Source organism: Diplotaxodon limnothrissa, linkage group LG3 (assembly GCF_057381915.1).
Source record: "Diplotaxodon limnothrissa isolate DT_005_m linkage group LG3, D_limnothrissa_male_GT1.1, whole genome shotgun sequence".
NCBI lineage: Eukaryota > Metazoa > Chordata > Actinopteri > Cichliformes > Cichlidae > Diplotaxodon > Diplotaxodon limnothrissa.
The window spans coordinates 4,323,043-4,340,822 of record NC_140598.1 but is presented as its reverse complement, the minus strand read 5'-3'; the positions used below and the strand labels follow the sequence as shown (position 1 = coordinate 4,340,822).

General features: G+C 39.8%; 1 protein-coding gene across 1 annotated transcript in view; it reads right to left on the bottom strand.

Annotated features, from left to right (window-relative positions):
* The window catches only part of LOC146634309 (protein NLRC3-like), a 709,813-nt gene that overhangs the window by 656,771 nt on the left and 35,262 nt on the right, over positions 1–17,780 (bottom strand). Inside the window, exon 8 of the mRNA XM_085376492.1 lies at positions 13,463–13,636. Within this exon, the coding sequence (XP_085232618.1) occupies positions 13,463–13,636 (174 nt within the window). The remainder of the gene's footprint in view (positions 1–13,462; positions 13,637–17,780) is intronic.

Here is a 17,780-nt window from a genome sequence, read left to right as displayed (position 1 = left end):
CTACATTCACCCTGGAGAGAAACTAGTGAGGGAGACCATCAGGACCAAGCTGGGTTTCCTGCGTCCAGAGGTTTGGAGAAACTTCTCCTCTTTCTTTCATCACAGCTGTCCTGTGACATAAGTTCTGTTGACACACTGAGAGAGGCATCATTTAAGAAACACCAGGAAGACTGAAGCTCATCGCATTGATCAAGCAGGACTCATGATCTTCACCAGCAGCTCCATAACAGGGAAATCTTCAGCACTCCTCCGTAGGCCCGCCCCAGGAGATGGATAAACATGGATGGATAAAGCATTTCATCAACACTGTGATGAGACCTTTGCTTTGTGTAATGTTATAATTCAATTCAATTCAATTCAATTTCAATTCAATTTTATTTATATAGCGCCAAATCACAACAAAAGTCGCCTCAAGGCGCTTCATAGATACAGAGAAAAACCCAACAATCATATGACCCCCTATGAGCAAGCACTTTGGCGACAGTGGGAAGGAAAAACTCCCTTTTAACAGGAAGAAACCTCCGGCAGAACCAGGCTCAGGGAGGGGCGGCCATCTGCTGCGACCGGTTGGGGTGAGAGAAGGAAGACAGGATAAAAGACATGCTGTGGAAGAGAGACAGAGGTTAATAACAGATATGATTCAATGCAGAGAGGTCTGTTAACACATAGTGAGTGAGAAGGGTGACTGGAAAGGAAAAACTCAATGCATCATGGGAATCCCCCGGCAGCCTACATCTATTGCAGCATAACTAAGGGAGGATTCAGGGTCACCTGGTCCAGCCCTAACTATATGCTTTAGCAAAAAGGAAAGTTTGAAGCCTAATTTTGAAAGTAGAGATAGTGTCTGTCTCCCGAATCCAAACTGGAAGCTGGTTCCACAGAAGAGGGGCCTGAAAACTGAAGGCTCTCCCTCCCATTCTACTTTTAAATACTCTAGGAACAACAAGTAGGCCTGCAGAGCAAGAACGAAGTGCTCTAATAGGGTCATATGGTACTACAAGATCATTAAGATAAGATGGGGCCTGATTATTTAAGACCTTGTATGTGAGGAGCAGGATTTTGAATTCAATTCTGGACTTAACAGGAAGCCAATGAAGGGAAGCCAAAACAGGAGAAATATGCTCTCTCTTTCTAGTCCCTGTCAGGACTCTTGCTGCAGCATTTTGGATTAGTTGAAGGCTTTTCAGCGAGTTTTTTGGACATCCTGATAATAATGAATTACAGTAGTCCAGCCTGGAAGTAATAAATGCATGAACTAGTTTTTCAGCGTCATTCTGAGACAGGATATTTCTAATTTTAGAGATGTTGCACAAATGGAAGAAAGCAGTCTTACATATTTGTTTAATATGTACGTTGAAGGACATGTCCTGGTCAAAAATGACTCCAAGGTTCCTCACAGTGTTACTGGAGGCCAAGGTAATGCCATCCAGAGTAAGAATCTGGTTAGATACCATATTTCTAAGATTTTCAGGGCCGAGTACAATAACCTCAGTTTTATCTGAATTAAGAAGCAGAAAGTTAGCGGCCATCCAGGTCTTTGTGTCTTTAAGACATTCCTGCAGTTTAACGAATTGGTGTGTGTCATCTGGCTTCATGGACAGATAGAGCTGGGTGTCATCTGCATAGCAGTGAAAATGTATGCTATGTCTTCTAATGATACTGCCTAAGGGAAGCATGTATAATGTAAACAGAATTGGTCCTAGCACTGAACCCTGTGGAACTCCATAATTAACCTCAGTGTGTGAAGAGGACTCTCCATTTACATGCACAAATTGGAGTCTATTATATAGATATGATACAAACCACTTCAGTGCAGTACCTGTAATACCTACAGCATGTTCTAATCGCTCTAATAGGATATTATGGTCGACAGTATCGAATGCTGCTCTAAGGTCTAGCAGGACAAGCACAGAGATGAGTCCACTGTCAGAGGCCATAAGAAGATCATTTGTAACCTTCACTAAAGCTGTTTCTGTGCTGTGCTGAGCTCTGAAACCTGACTGAAACTCTTCAAATAAACCATTCCTCTGCAGATGATCTGTTAGCTGTTTGACAACTACTCTTTCAAGGATTTTTGATATGAAAGGAAGGTTGGAGATTGGCCTATAATTAGCTAAGACTGCTGGGTCTAGAGATGGCTTTTTGAGTAAAGGTTTAACTACAGCCAGCTTGAAGGCCTGTGGTACATAGCCGATCGTTAGAGATAGGTTGATCATATCGAAGAATTAATTAATGGCAGGACTTCTTTGAGCAGTTTTGTAGGAATGGGGTCTAAAAGACACGTTGATGGTTTGGAGGAAGTAATTATTGAAGTTAACTCAGAAAGATCAATTGGAGAAAAAGAGTCTAACTTAACATCAATGGTACTAAGAGTAGCTGTAGATAATATTACATCTGTGGGATGATTATTGGTAATTTTTTCTCTAATGATAAAAATTTTATTCGTGAAGGAGTTCATGAAGTCATTACTAGTTAACGTTAAAGGGATGGTTGGCTCAAAAGAGCTCTGACTTTTTGTCAGCCTGGCTACAGTGCTGAAGAGAAACCTGGGGTTGTTCTTATTTTCTTCAATCAGTGATGAATAGTAAGATGTTCTGGCTTTGCTGAGGGCTTTCTTATAAAGCAGCAAACTATTTCTCCAGGCTAAATACTCGGATACTCCCCAAAGGCTCCAGACTTTTATATAAAGATATGATATTCAGTCCTGTAGAAAGTTATATATTTAAAAATATATGATCCTCTCTAGTTACTCTGGTATGAATAACTCTGAATCACTTTATGGTAAATAACGCACTATGTGTAAAAAAACTGTGAAAAAATTCCAGATCACAAGTTTGTAGTTCAACATACAAGTGACGACCTTTGACCTTCATCAGGTTTTATCTAATTGTGTTAGAGAAACTCAAACGTGCTCTTCATGCAGCTGAGTACATCAAGTGTTTAAAACGGAAGCTGTGCAGGTCTGTGATACAAACTTAGGTCCTGTTAATGCTGATATATGTGACACAGTTACATGGGTGATTAATCCTTTTCTTTTTTTGTCTTTAACTTTATCAATAAAACAGCTGCAGCTTTCACTACAGCACGTGTGGTGTGGTTTAACCTTTGTACTGTTTTCATCAGTTCATTTTGCAGTTAACATGTGAACATGTTGGATGATCTGTCTGCTGTCACTGGGTGGGGCTGAGGTCTGAATCTGAGGGCAGCTCCTGTAATCACAAAGAGAACAGAACCATCAAACTCACATATAAATTTTATTCCTCAATATTGAAATAAAGCTGATTCTTCTGTCCTCACACACTCAGGATCTGAAGTTCTTCTCTTACATTTTTTTCAGTATTACAGTACACTATAGTACTTTAATCCATAGTTCCTGATTAATGAGGAGTTACTGAAGTACAAGCTTTTAAATTTTTTTTTACTGTCTTTACAGATGTGGCAAGAGACTGAAAACATGCTGTTGTTTGCACATATTTAATATTCAGCTCTGCACAGGAGCTGCAGCAGAGTGCAGCCTGTTGCTTTTACAGTATTTGATTACAATACTTGTAATAAAAGTACAGTAACAGTAATTACTGACTGAGCAGCCCGGGACGTTTCTCTTGATTTCTTTAGTAAATTCATTCACCTGCACAGCTAAACGAACCCTGACAGCCGAGTGCTCATCTTAGCTAGCTAGGTCTCTGGAGCTACCTAAGGACGGTAATTACAGATTAGTTTACAAACACGTTTAACTTACCGAAAAAGTGCAGCGGGGCCTCGGGTCCTTCTGTTGGGTAGTCCAGTTTACTGAAGAACACCTCAGGCTGTCAGGTTAAAACACTCGGTCGTGTTTTCGTAGCGTAAATGCTGGCCCTCCTCTCAGAGCCTACGCTCTATCGGCTATTCCCGAACAGAGATACGCAAGTTTCTCCGTGACTGCAGCTGTCAGTCAAAGCTGCTATGATGACATTTCACCCCAATTTAACATCACCGCGGTAGGAATTAGAATCAAATTTATGGGAGACGAGACCCCTCGGACATAAATCAGTGTGATGAGAACTATTGAAAACAAAAGAAAGAATCTTTGGGAAAAAAATTATCTAAGGAGGATTAATTTATTTTAGTCTGACCCCAGTCCCATCCGCTAACATGGAGGAGGCGGGGTTTATGACCTATACTGCAGCCAGACACCAGGGGGCGATAGAGATGCTTTGGCTTCATTTTTGGGGAGCAGTTGCGTCCTCCATGTTTTCTACAGTCAATGGTTGCTTCCCAGCGGGACGTTACACGTATATAGATTTATACACACGTCAGTGGGATTTAAAGTTATTTTTCCACAGAGAGAGATCTCATATTAACTCTCACAGTGATGCGTAGGCGGCGGGATAAAAGAAAAGTAATGAACTCAATGCAGCCCAATTTAGTCTGCAGTCACATAGCGACACCTGTTCATCGGCAACAACAGTCCCCGGTAACCCGGACTAATTATAGGGTCGCACCGTAATTTGTGGCTCGATGTTTTTATTTGCATCACTCCGTTTGCATTGCAGCAAACATGAACATTACATATATTTCAATATAATGTAAAAGCAGTCAAAACAACTAACATCAGAAACAGCTGATGTTATTTGTTATATGTCACGGTGTCATTTCCGCTTCTTTCTCCTATAACAACAGCCCGGCGCCGTGAGCAGTCGCCTTTTTTGCGCTCGCTATCCCTGCACTTTCTACCATCTGCAAACGCCACGGTGTTCGTGTCATCATGAAAGACATGAACATCGAGCGTAAAAACAAAGGAGACTGCTACCGGCTTTTTATCTGCCGATCGCCGTGCTACGGTTGCAAGAAAAAGAAGCAGAAATGACGTTCTCTACGCGTTGAGACGTTCCCCGTCCGTCGGCTAAATGCTTGATTGAAACTTCAATGCGACAGTGACACCAAGTAGAATTATAAATGTCACATAGCCCCAAACATGTCTTTTTCAAAGCCTGCGGTGAAGAGAAAGGTTGGTGATGAGCACCGACAATTTCAGGAAAAGTGGGAAATGCAATATTTCTTTGTTGAGCACAGGGGCACCCCGACCTGTCTTATTTGCACAGAGAAAGTTGCGCTGCACAAGGAATACAATTTGAAACGTCATTACACAACTAGACATGCTGAGCTGGATGCAAAATACCAGGGAGACGAGAGAGCGAACCGGGTTGCCAGTCTTAAAACAGATCTACTGAGGCAGCAAGATTTCTCCAAGAAAGCAACCAAAGAGAATAATGCAGCAGTCGGAGCCACGTGGTTAGTGAGATGATTGCTAAAGCAGGGAAGCCATTCACAGAAGGTGGATTTGTCTAAAAGTGCATATTGCAGGCTGCAAATATAGTCTGTCCGGGAAAGAAAGGTCAGTTTAGCAACATCAGCCTTTCTGCCAACACCGCAGCAGATCGCATTTCTGACCTGTCAAGTGACATTTATGACCAACTGTGTGAGAAAGCCAAATGTTTCAGTGTATACTCAGTCGCTCTTGATGAGACCACAGACATCACCGACACTGTTCATTTTCTACAGTGTTCCATTCATGTTCAGAAGAAGGTTATAGAACTGTTAATACAGACATTTCAATCTAAATACAGCAGCTATAGAAGACTGAAAAAAACACATAAGTTCACTGACTAAAAATATCTTATTATTATTTCATTTATGTATTACAGATTGATTTATTTTCTTATTAATTCTTAATTTGTTTATTTATTTTTCATATTTTGTGTTAAAAAACAAAAGTAAAGAGATTTGAGAAGATTGGAATTTTTTCTGCTAATGCTAAATAGGCTGCCGTTATTAACTAATGCTAATTTGATGTGAATTAGCATTATGCACTAATGCTAACACTTACTTTTTAACAATGTGAGTAGCTAATGCTAACACTATTTCCCTTAACTTTATAACAATGTGAACGGCTAATGCTAACACTCTTTTTCCTAGCATTATCTGAGCTGCTAATGCTAAGTAGGCCGCCATTAGCACCTACTTCTAATTTAATGCAAATACGCATTAGAACCTAATGCTCATATTGTTTTCCTTTGCTTTATAACAATGTGAGCAGCTACTACTAAATAGCATTAGCTAATAACAGCAGTCTAATTTAATGCAAGTTAGCCTCATTTGCATTATAACGATGTGAGGGGTTAATGCTAAGTATGCTACAATTAGCGGCTAATTCTAATTAGGGGTGAATAATTATTACCAGCTAATGCTAATATCGTTTTCTCTTCCCTTTTAACAATGTGTTAAAATACTCAATACTAATTTGAGGTGAATTAGCATTATCCGCTTATGCTAACAATGTTTTTTCGTACATTTTAACAATATGAGTAGCTAATGTGAACACTATTTTTCATTCAATTTTAACTTTTCCCTTGCGATGTGAAGAGTTAATACTAAATAGGACGCCATTAGTGGCCAATTCTAATTTTAGGTGAATAACCATTAGCAGCTAATGCTAATACCATATTTTCTAATTTGAAGTGAATTAGCATCCTCCGCTAATGCTAACTCTTTTCCCTTGAATTATAACAATGTGAGCAGCTAATACTAAGAAAGCTGCTGTTATTAGCTAATGCTATTAGCTAATTTGATACGAGTTCAGCATTATTGGGTAATGCTTACACTTTTACCTTCCTTTTTAACAATGTATGCAGCTACTGCTTGGTAGGCTGATGCTAGCAGCTAATGCTAATTTGATGTTAATTAGCATTATATTAGTGAGGAGTTAATACTAAGTAGACTGCCATTGGTGGCTAATGTTAATTTTAGGTGAAAAGGAATTGGAAGCTAATGCTAATACCATATTTTCTTGCTTTATAACAATGTGACCAAATAATACTTAGTAGATTGCCGTTATTAGCTAATACTAATTTGAGGTGAATTAGCATTATCCGCGTATGCTAATAATGTTTTTTCTTCCTTTTTAACAATACGAGTAGCTAATGTGAACACTATTTTTGATTCAATTTTAACTTTTTCCCTGCGATGTGAAGAGTTAATGTTAAATAGGACATTAGTGGCTAATTCTAATTTTAGAATTAGAAGCATAAAAGCATTAAAAGCTAATGCTAATACCGTATTTTCTTGCTTTATATCAATATCAGTAGCTAATGCAAGTACGGAGCCATCATTAGCTAATGCTAATTTAGGTGAATTAGCATTATCCACTAATGCTAACAATGTTTTTGCCAACTCTTTTCCCTTGCATTATGACAATATAAGCAGCTAATGCTTAAAAGGCTGCCATTATTAGGTTATGCTAATTATTATGTGTGTTAGCATTATCCGCTGCAGTTAGCAATATTTTATCTTACCTTTTAACAATATCAGCAGCTAATGCTAACATTACTTTCATTTCAGTTAAGCCTATTTAGCATTAATTAACTTCATTTAGCATTAAGAAGTTTTTGTTAAATAGGCTACCATTAGTGGCTATTGCTAATTTTAGGTGAATAAGCATTGGCAACTAATACTAATACCATATTCTCTTGATTTCTAACAATGTAAGCAGCTAATGCTAAGTAGGTTTCCGTTATTAGCTAATGCTAATTTATGCTAACAATGTTTTTTCTTACATTTTAACAATGTGATGTGTGTTACCGTTAATAACTATTGCTAATTTGATGTGAATTAGCATTATCATATTATGCTATCTACTTTCCCTTGCATTATAACAATGTGAGCAGCTAATGCTAAGAAGGCTACTGTTATTAGGTAATGCTAATTTGATGCAAGTTAGCATTACCTGATAATGCTAACACTTTTCCCTTCCCTTTTAATAATGTGAGCATCTAGTGCTAAGTAGGCTGATGTTAGCAGCTAATGCTAATTTGATGTGAATTAGCATTGTATTAGTGATGAGGTAATGTTAAGTAGATAGCCATTAGTGGCTAATGGTAATTTTAGGTAAATAGAAATTGGCAGCTAATGCTAATACCATTTTCTTGCCTTATAACAATGTGACCAGCTAATGCTAAGCAGGTGCCGTTATTAGCTAATACTAATTTGAGGTGAATTAGCATTATCCGCGTATGCTAACAATGTTTTCTCTTCCTTTTTAACAATACGCCATAAGTGGCTAATTCTAATTTTAGATGAAAAAGCATTAACAGCTAATGCTCATACTGTTTGCTTTGTAAGAATGACAGCAGCTAATGATACGAAGTCTACCGTTATTAACTAATGCTAATTTGATGTGAATTAGCATTATCCGATAATGGTAACTCTTTTCCCCTGCATTATAATAATGTCAGGAGTTAATGCTAAGTAGGCTGGCATTAGGGGCTAACTCTAATTAGGGGTGAATAATTATTAGCAGCTAATTCTAATAAGTTTTTTTCTTTTCTTATAACAACTTGAGCAGCTAATGCTAATTTTATGTGAATTAGCATTATCCAATAATGGTAACACTGTTTTCTCTTACTTATTGAAAATGATAGTAACTAATACTAATACTCTTTTCCGTTGGGTAACAACGAAGTAAAGAGTTAATGCTAAGTAGGCTGCTTTTAGCGGCATATTCTAATTAGGGGTCAATAATTATTAGCAGCTAATGCTAACACCATTTTCTCTTTCCTTATAACAATATGACCAGCTAATGCTAATTTGATGTAAATTTGATTTATTGATAAAAACAGTACAAAAAACCAACCATTTGTACATATATTTACAAATAATAATAAAAAGTGAGTGAGTACATTTCAACATTTTCAACATTATACCAGTGGTCTGATTGATGCCACAATGGATCATTGATCAGTGGTCCATTGTGATTACCAGTGGTCTGATCAATCAGACCACTGGTCTTTGATAAATATGCTGTTATTATACCAGTGGTCTGATCAATCTGATCAATGTACTCACTCACTTTTTATTATTATTTGTAAATATGTGTACAAATGGTTGGTTTTTTTGTACTGTTTTTATCAATAAATCTCAGCAACAAAGGACATACACCCATGTGTGTTGATTTCTCCCTAAGATGGCAAACTGAAACACTCCAAGTTGGTGACTTTTGGAGATTTATTTCCCTGGATCAAGACGAACACAAAAGGAAGTTCACAGCTTTTAGCAGCTCCCCCACCCCCTCATTCACACCCCCCCCCCCCCTCCCTCCAGAATTCCCAGGTAACAACCTAATTTACATTTACAAGCTAGCCAATTTAGCTTCCACTTGGCTGAAGCTAAAGCCTAGCTAAAAGCCATTTGGCTGGTAGGAGGGTTTTAAAGGTAGAAAAGCCAACTTTCTGCTCTCTGGGGCTCTAAGTTGGCTCCGCTAAACAGACTGCCATAAGTGACTCTTTTACCTTGCATTGTGTTATAATGATGTGAAACATTAATATTGTTCTCAAACAACAGAATGACAATGCAATATTGATTCTAACATGGCCCATAAACAGCATTAACTTAGCAGCATTAGCTTATCAGAGTTTCCATCATGGTCACACAAATCCTTAGCAGAGCAAAGTGGCCTAATTAGCAATAGCTGCTCAAGTTGTAGAAAGCAAAGGGAAAACAGTATTAGCATTAGCTGCTAAATGTGCACTTGAGAACAAATCTATTGTGAATTCAGCTGTGAATGTAGAGTTTGTCATTATTTAAGCTTCCATTTCCAAATGTTAGCTGCTCCTGTCTGGCTCTTTGTCACAAACACAGACTGAAATGATTCACAGCCTTGTTTCATCCTTCTGTCAGTGTCACTGACTGTCACTGTGACTGTGGACATACAGCATTGGAAACATACACATGGCTGACACTTTATTAGGTACACATTGCCCACTATCTCAGGTACACCTGTGACCATATAAAGTCTAAAGTTACAAAATGTTGTCTCTGTCCAAATATTTATGGACCTAACTGTACGTCTACTTTTAATGAAACTCTCAACATGACTTATCAGTTATCATTAATGTTCCTGCAAACAGACTCCTTGGAGACCCCTTACATAAATATCCATGTACTATCCAGCTAGACTAGTGTGTCTGTCCCTGAAAATATTCCTGCGTGTGTGATTGTTCATGTCTCATCTGGAGGAAACAAACAGGAAGTGAGTGAAGGACACAGGAAATGTTTCCAGGTCTTCCTCCTCTATTAGACATTCTCCATACCTGAGAGTGTCCAGTCTCCAGCCTGGATCCTTCAGTCCAGCCGACAGCAGGTTCATTCCTGAGGGACCTGGATGATTGTAGCTCAGGTCCAGCTCTCTCAGATGGGAGGGGTTGGAGTTCAGAGCTGAGGCCAGAGAAGTACACCCTTCCTCTGTGATCAGACAGCCTGACAGACTGCAGACACACAAAACAACAATCAGTCTGTTATCCATCTCTATGGCAGCATAACTAAGGGATGGTTCAGGGTCACCTGATCCAGCTCGAACTATAAGCTTTATCAAAAAGGAAAGTTTGAAGCTGATCTTCAAAGTAGAGAGAGAGTCTGTCTTCTGAACTCAAACTGGGAGCTGCTTCCACACCCAGTCCAACATAGCCAGGCTTTCTTTGTGTTTGCTACTTTGACAAAACCTCAAATCCCAGTCAGAGACGATGAGCATCATCACAGTGATGATCATTTCTCTGTTAACCCAGGCTTTCTACTTCAGGATCTGTGCACGCTCACATAACAAGGAGACCTTTAAACATCATTTCACTAAATGGATGGACTGAGCTCAGCCTACAGATGAACTGGATAAATAAAGATTTGACCTCAGTGTGCTCAATGTTACTGTCTATTCCTAACTTATTCCTAACATGATAGCTGCAGTTTAGAGCTCTAAAACTGGAACTCACACATATTTAAACTCTACATGTTACTCAGTACATTCAGTTCTGACACTCGCCCACAGTCCAACAAAGGAAACATGGAGATCACATCAGTTTGTCACCAAAGTCTAATTATTCCAAAGGGTAGTGTTGATACAACTAAAGTTATTTTTAAGCAAGGTTGAGTTTTTTATCGTCGGAGTAGTTCAAGTCTGAAGTATCACTTAAATGCCTTACACGCTGTTGACAAGCAAACCACCCAAACAAACAGCAGTGGGAGGCTTGGGCAGACTACGTAGGATCAGCTTGTGGGAGGAGTCTAGATAAACCAAAGAAAGACAAGCTAACAAACGCCACAGTGAAGTGAGTAGCTACAAACAGCAAGCCGATTAGTGTTGTTGAAGAAGTCGGTCTGAGAAATGTTCTTAGGATCAACAAATGACGGCATGTATGAGCCTCCCTCAAGACGCACCATCACAAGAAGAACACATGAGCTGTAGAAAAAGGAGAGACTATGAAAGCCATGGCGTTGCAACAAGAACCAGCTGTTGGTCTCTCTGGAGACTACTGGACATGGCTGGGTAACCATGGTTACTTGGGAGTTACAGTACATGATATTAATGAAGAGTGGGAGGTGCATTCTATAGCAAACAATTTGTTATGAGGTAATCAGCTGATCTTAGTTTAACTGGACGCGCTTCACAATAATTGCAAAGCCTTTATTTTGTACAACTACCATCAGTTCGTCTGTACTGATGGCAACTTAAAGTCACACTAATGCCGTTCAGTTTGTATAGTGTACGTAGTAGAAGTATACTACAGTACTCTGATCACTGAAAGGATAGATTTATGTAGATATACACCTTTGTGTTTAACATTACTGCATTATAGTACTGTGATCGTTAACCTTATATATGGTTGTGTTAGCTATACTGATGTATGTACATATATGTACGTACATATAACTGGATATGTAACTTATCTATTCATCTTATTTGTCATGTATTTGTATTGTGTACTTCCTTTTTGTAAGAAACCACACAAGTGATCACAGCCACAAGAATCAATCAGTGAAACAATAAAGTGCCTCAATCCAAACCTTAAGCTCCTTGTTCCACACGCTGGGATCATTTGGCCTTCAGTGGTGTTCTGGCTGACACACCGGAGTGAACGGAGTGCTAAAGAGTGAATCGGACACACCAGTGTCATCCCTGATATCTCCACTACATTTAATCGTCCTTCAGCTTGTGGCTGCTGTTAGCTGATCTGCTAGTTAGCCGGTGTGCTAGTTAGCCAGTGTGCTAGTTAGCTTGTGTGCTAGTTAGCCAGTGTCCTAGTTAGCCGGTTTGCTAGTCAGCTTGTGTGCTGACCAGCGAACCAGTAGGTTACAAGATGAGCTTGTCTGTCTGATGAGCCAGCTCTCTCTGTCTTGGTCGTTTTGTCCTTGGGCAAGACACTTCACCTACCACTTACTGGTGATGACCAGAGGGGCTGATGGCACGATATGGCAGCCTCGCTTCTGTCAGTCTGTCCTAGGGCAGATGTGGCTACAACTGTAGCTTACCTCTACCATTGTGTGAATGTGAGAGTGAATGAAAAGCGCTATATAAATGCAATCCATTATTATTATTAAGAGCATATTTAGGCCAGACTGTGCTCAGTCTTCCTCCAACCTCTCCTTACCAAAGAGAACAACTACATCAGTATTAGCTCAATAACAATTTCTGCAATTCAATTGTGGACATTCATTTTTAAACCTTGTGTAAAACGATAAAACCTAAAAGTCCGAGTATTATTCTTTGTGCAAACAGCTCTTGCAGGTTACCCCGGACTTAGTAATTAAATAATAACAATAATAAAAATAACCTTTCCTTTAAGCAGCTGTTCAGGCTACTAAACTCATCCCAGAAATAACAAGTGAAACCATTAATAGTAGAGCTACCTTTAACAGGTGAAACTGATTTGACCTATAAGGCTACTGCGGTTACTTCTTATCAGGGTTAGTAGGGAAGACATCTGGATGAGGTAGTTAGTAGTATGTAGTTAGTACCGGGTGAGTCCCCTCTCCCACGTCGGCACCAGAACCCTGTATTATCTACAGGGTAAGACTGCATGTTTTATCAAACTATGGCCATTACTACTGTGATCATTTGCAGCCCAGTGTGCCGCTCTCTCTGCTGGGATGAACCACTGGAGCTCACCCAGTCATCCCTTTCTTTCTCTCAAGAAGAAGTGAAATAAATATATTTATTATGTTACGAGTCTAATATTCTTTAAATCAAACTGTAATGAATAAATCAAGCAAGAAGATTTGGTGGCTCCACGTGTTGTAGACGAAAAGATAAACATCTCATTTTGAAAAATAAGCCTTTAAAATTAAGTACTGTGAATAAAAAACAAACAGCGAACCAATCAGTAGTCGCCAATATCCTCCTAATTTCATTCACAAAGAAATCAAATATATATATTATGGGCCCAAAGGAGCCTAAATCTTTAAATTAGGCAGTACATGAAGTATTTTTTTTAAATAAACAAAGACATGACTATAACAACTTTTAAAAGTAATTGAGAGTCCAATTATCCACTCAAATGTAAATAAAAGTTCACTTGACAGCTGTATAAAGGTTACCTGTTTATACAATAATATAAATCACATTTCAAATGATCATCTGTGGGAAAGTTTGAATCCTGACCTGAGAGTTTCCACTGCACACTGTGAACTCTTTAGTCCAGCAGACAGAAACTTCACTCCTGAATCCTGCAAGTCAGAGTTACTCAGGTCCAGCTCTCTCAGACTGGAGGACTGGGAGCGGAGGACTGAGGACAGAGCTTCACAGCTTCTCTCTGATAGGTTACAGCCACTCAGTCTGAAAAATAAAAGACAGTCTATACAACAAATACTCATGTAGAGTTTGTTGATACATTTCACAACGTTAAGTCTTGACTTTCTATTTTTAAAGGAAACATGAACTTACTAAGATACAACATCATATTGATGAACTTTAATTAATAATTCTAAAAACTAAATGTTTTCTGATCTGACCTCAGAGTATTCAGTTTACAGTTTAAACGTTGTAGTCCAGCAGACAGAAGCTTCACTCCTGAATCCTGCAGCTTTCTGATACTCAGGTCCATCTCTTTCAGACTAGAGGACTGTGAGCTGAGAACTGAGGACAGAGCTTCACAGTTTTCCTCTGACAGTTCACAGATATTAAGTCTGAAGATAAAAACATGAATAAAGATTTTTGTTAAAGTGTAATCAGGGTGCAATAGCTTATTGTATTGTGCTGAGCAGGTTAGTAAAACTTCACTTTAACTTGGAAATGAATAAAAATGCTATGAAACAAGGATAACTGGATAAAGATATAAACAAAAACAAACATATAAAAAAACAGAACTAAACAGAATACAAATTGATCTGACCTCAGAACATTCAGTTTGGCGTGTGGACTCTCCACTGCAGCAGACAGAAGCTTTACTGCCTTCAAGCTGTTGGTACTCAGGTCCAGCTCTCTCAGACTACAGGACTGGGAGCTGACGACTGACAACAAATTTTCACAGCCTTCCTCTGAGACGTTACAGCTGCTCAGTCTGTGAGAGAAAGGGAAAAAAAACAAAAACAAAAAAACAATATATGTGATCAAATTAAATTTGTTTATATGTTGAACCTTTTTTTTTTTTTTAAACCCATGAGACTATGAGTGCTACCAATCCAGTGCACATGTTTGGTACCTTGATGGTACCTTGCTCAGGGGTACCACAAGGTAACTCTTCGGTGGATTCGACCCCTGACCTTACGATCATGGTGCGACCACTCTACCTACTAAGCTAATAATTCTGTGTACACTATGATACAATATTAACTAAAACAATTATTTTAGAAATTTTATTAATTCAATAATCATTATGCTCATTACCTGTGTACTGTGAGGAACACTGGATTTTAAACACTAGCTGTATAAAACTCTTCCTGTTAAAGGTGCGTATAAAGGAAATGAGCTGAAATCCTGTCTTCCTTCTCTCACCCCAACCGGACGCAGCAGATGGCCCCGCCCCTCCCTGAGCCTGGTTCTGCCGGAGGTTTCTTCCTGTTAAAAGGGAGTTTTTCCTTCCCACTGTCGCGAAAGTGCTTGCTCATAGCGGGTCATATGATTGTTGGGTTTTTCTCTGTATCTATTACTGTACGATTTACTGTACAATATAAAGTGCCTTGAGGTGACTGTTGTTGTGATTTGGCGCTATATAAATAAAATTGAATTGAATTGAATTGAATTACATCCCTTTTCAGGTACCTGGAACCTGAACCTTCTCTGGAAACCTGGGACGCTGGCGGGTTTCTCTTGCTTACCTATCTGCTCATCCTCTTTCTTTCTGCTCGCATGATGATTTCCTGGTTGAGTTTGTAAAGACTTTTGCTCAGGACCTTCTTGCTGTGCGGCAACAGTGCTAACCACCGTCCGCTGTTTTTTTTCAGTCACTAAATCAAACCATGAAAGATCAGCTTGCTTCTCATGATGAACCTGTATGTTTTCGATTCCACACCAGGGTCTGCCCACTGGTAAGTTCGGGGATTAGGGTGGAGGATACTCACACAAACAAAAAAAAACCAGATTGCAACTCCAAGTCTCTGTACTAGTTAACCAGACCTTTCAGGCTCTTGTTCAATCAGAACCTCATGGAGTCTGTGTTAGCGAGACAGTTAAACATCCCTCTATGCGCCCTTAATCCACCCATTCCCACTAAGTCATTAAATAACCGAGTGTCCCCTCACATAACTCACCGCACAGAGCCTGTCACCCCTGGCAATCACAAGAAAACACTTACCTTTTTTTTTCTTTTCATGCACCTCACAAACCACTCATACTCGGGTTTCCTTGGCTAGAATTACATAACCCCCACTTAGACTGGTCAGAGTCTGTTCTGTCAAATTGCCATATTTCTGCCCGTCCACCGGAACCTGTGGAACCACCAACCAACACTGAGACTGTTTTAGATCTCTCCTCTGTGCCCACCAAATGTCATAATCTTCAGGAAGTATTTAGCAAAAGTAAAGCGCTTTCACTGCCACCTCACAAACCACAGGACAGCACCATAGAACTACTCTCTGGCTCCACCCGGCCTTCTAGCTGGCTGTATAACCTGTCTAGACCTGAGTGTGCGGATATGGAAAAGTACATTAAGGAATCCCTCGGTGCAGGCATAATCCAACGATTGTCATCTCAAGTTGGAACTTCTTTTTTGTGGGGAAAAAGGATGGCTCTCTCTGGCCATGCATTTACTTCAGGGGCCTCAGTGATATTACCATCAAGAATAAGTACCTATTACCTCATTAGCTCTGCTTTCAGGCCATTTCACAGCCCTACAGGGTTTACAAAACGCAACGCTTACCACTTTTTCCAGATCAATCAGGGAGACAAGTGGAAGACCGTTTTAAACATGCCATTGGGGGACTACGAGTATTTGGTCATGCCGCCTGGGTTAACTAATGCTCCCGCAATGTTTCAAGATTAGTTAACGATGTCCTCCGGGACTTCCTTGACAGGTTCGTATTGGTGTATCTGGATGATATCCTCATTTTTCCCAAAACCTGCGAGGAACATCAGTCTCATGTCCATGCTATTTTTCCAATGTTCGCTGGAGAATAAACCTTATGTCAAAGCAGAAAAGTGTGAATTTCATTCCTAATCAATAACTTTTTTTGGTTACATTTTGGCACGGGGGCAGGTGAAGACGGATCTGGCAAAAGTGAAAGCTTTCACAGAGTGGCCTACCCCTTGTACCCATTGTAGATTCCAGAAGCATCTCCAATGGGTTTTGGGAATAGCAAATTTTTATAAACTGTTCATTTGCAACTATAGTCAGGTAGCTGCACCACTCAAGTCTCAGAATGCATCTGGTCCCCCAAAACTGAAACTGCATTCACCAAACTGAAGTATCTGTTCACCACAGCGCCTTTTTGGTTCACCCTGATCACAGTTATCATTGTAAAGGTGGACACATCAGAAATTGGAGAAGGGAGAGGTAAATGATGCCAAGTGAAAGAGAATGCTTTGGGGGGGTGGGAGTGGGGGTCATGCTGCTGTTATTGTCTGTGTGAGCGGCTGTGGTTTCAGACTAGACTCTGGTTTCTGCCTTTGGGTGAAGCCTGGTCAGCCTGTCCATTGTCCACACCTGACAGTAATCTACTAGGCTGAATATAACATCAGCACTCTCAACAACACTGCTAACCTCCTAATCCTCGGATCATCTACTCACCCTTGCAGTTCAGTCACGTTTTCCTGGATGCTGGTCTTCTTGATTCACTCACAGCCACATTAATGCCTTTCGTCTCTTAGACTTACTGGACCACTTTGCCTGGATTCAAAGCTAACAAGTACTCACCCACACCTCACCACCTGCCTTCCCCAAGTTGCTTTCTGACTGCTGACAAGTAAATGGTAAATGGACTGATTCTTATATAGCGTTTTTCTACTCTCACGGAGTACTCACAGCGCTCTATACAACATGCCACATCCACCCAATCACACCCATTCTCACAAACACTTTATCTGTACTTAGTGCTTTCTAAGTACATTCACACACATTCATACTCTGATGGATGCATCGGAGAGCAAGTTGGGGTTAGTATCTTGCCCAAGGATACTTGACATGCAGACTGGAGGAGCCAGGGATCGAACCACCAACCTTCCGATCAGTAGGTCAGATCAGACCAGCTTTACCTCCTGAGCTACAGAAACCCCAAGTAAGACATTGGAGATAACCTCGTTCACTTACTGTAAACTCCACCAGTGATCTTTCTGATGCTGCTCTACCTCTGTTACAGTGACTCAGATTACCATCAACCAAGATCCATTTCCAGAAACCTACCATAGAGCCCACTTCATGCTCACAGCTTCAAGTACTTGACTTCCGCCATAGTTCACAGTTCATGTTAAAAATTCCAATTATCAAGTTCCTGTGTGTAAATAAAGCCTTGACGTCTAGTAATATTCAGTTCCTTCACTTTTGTCT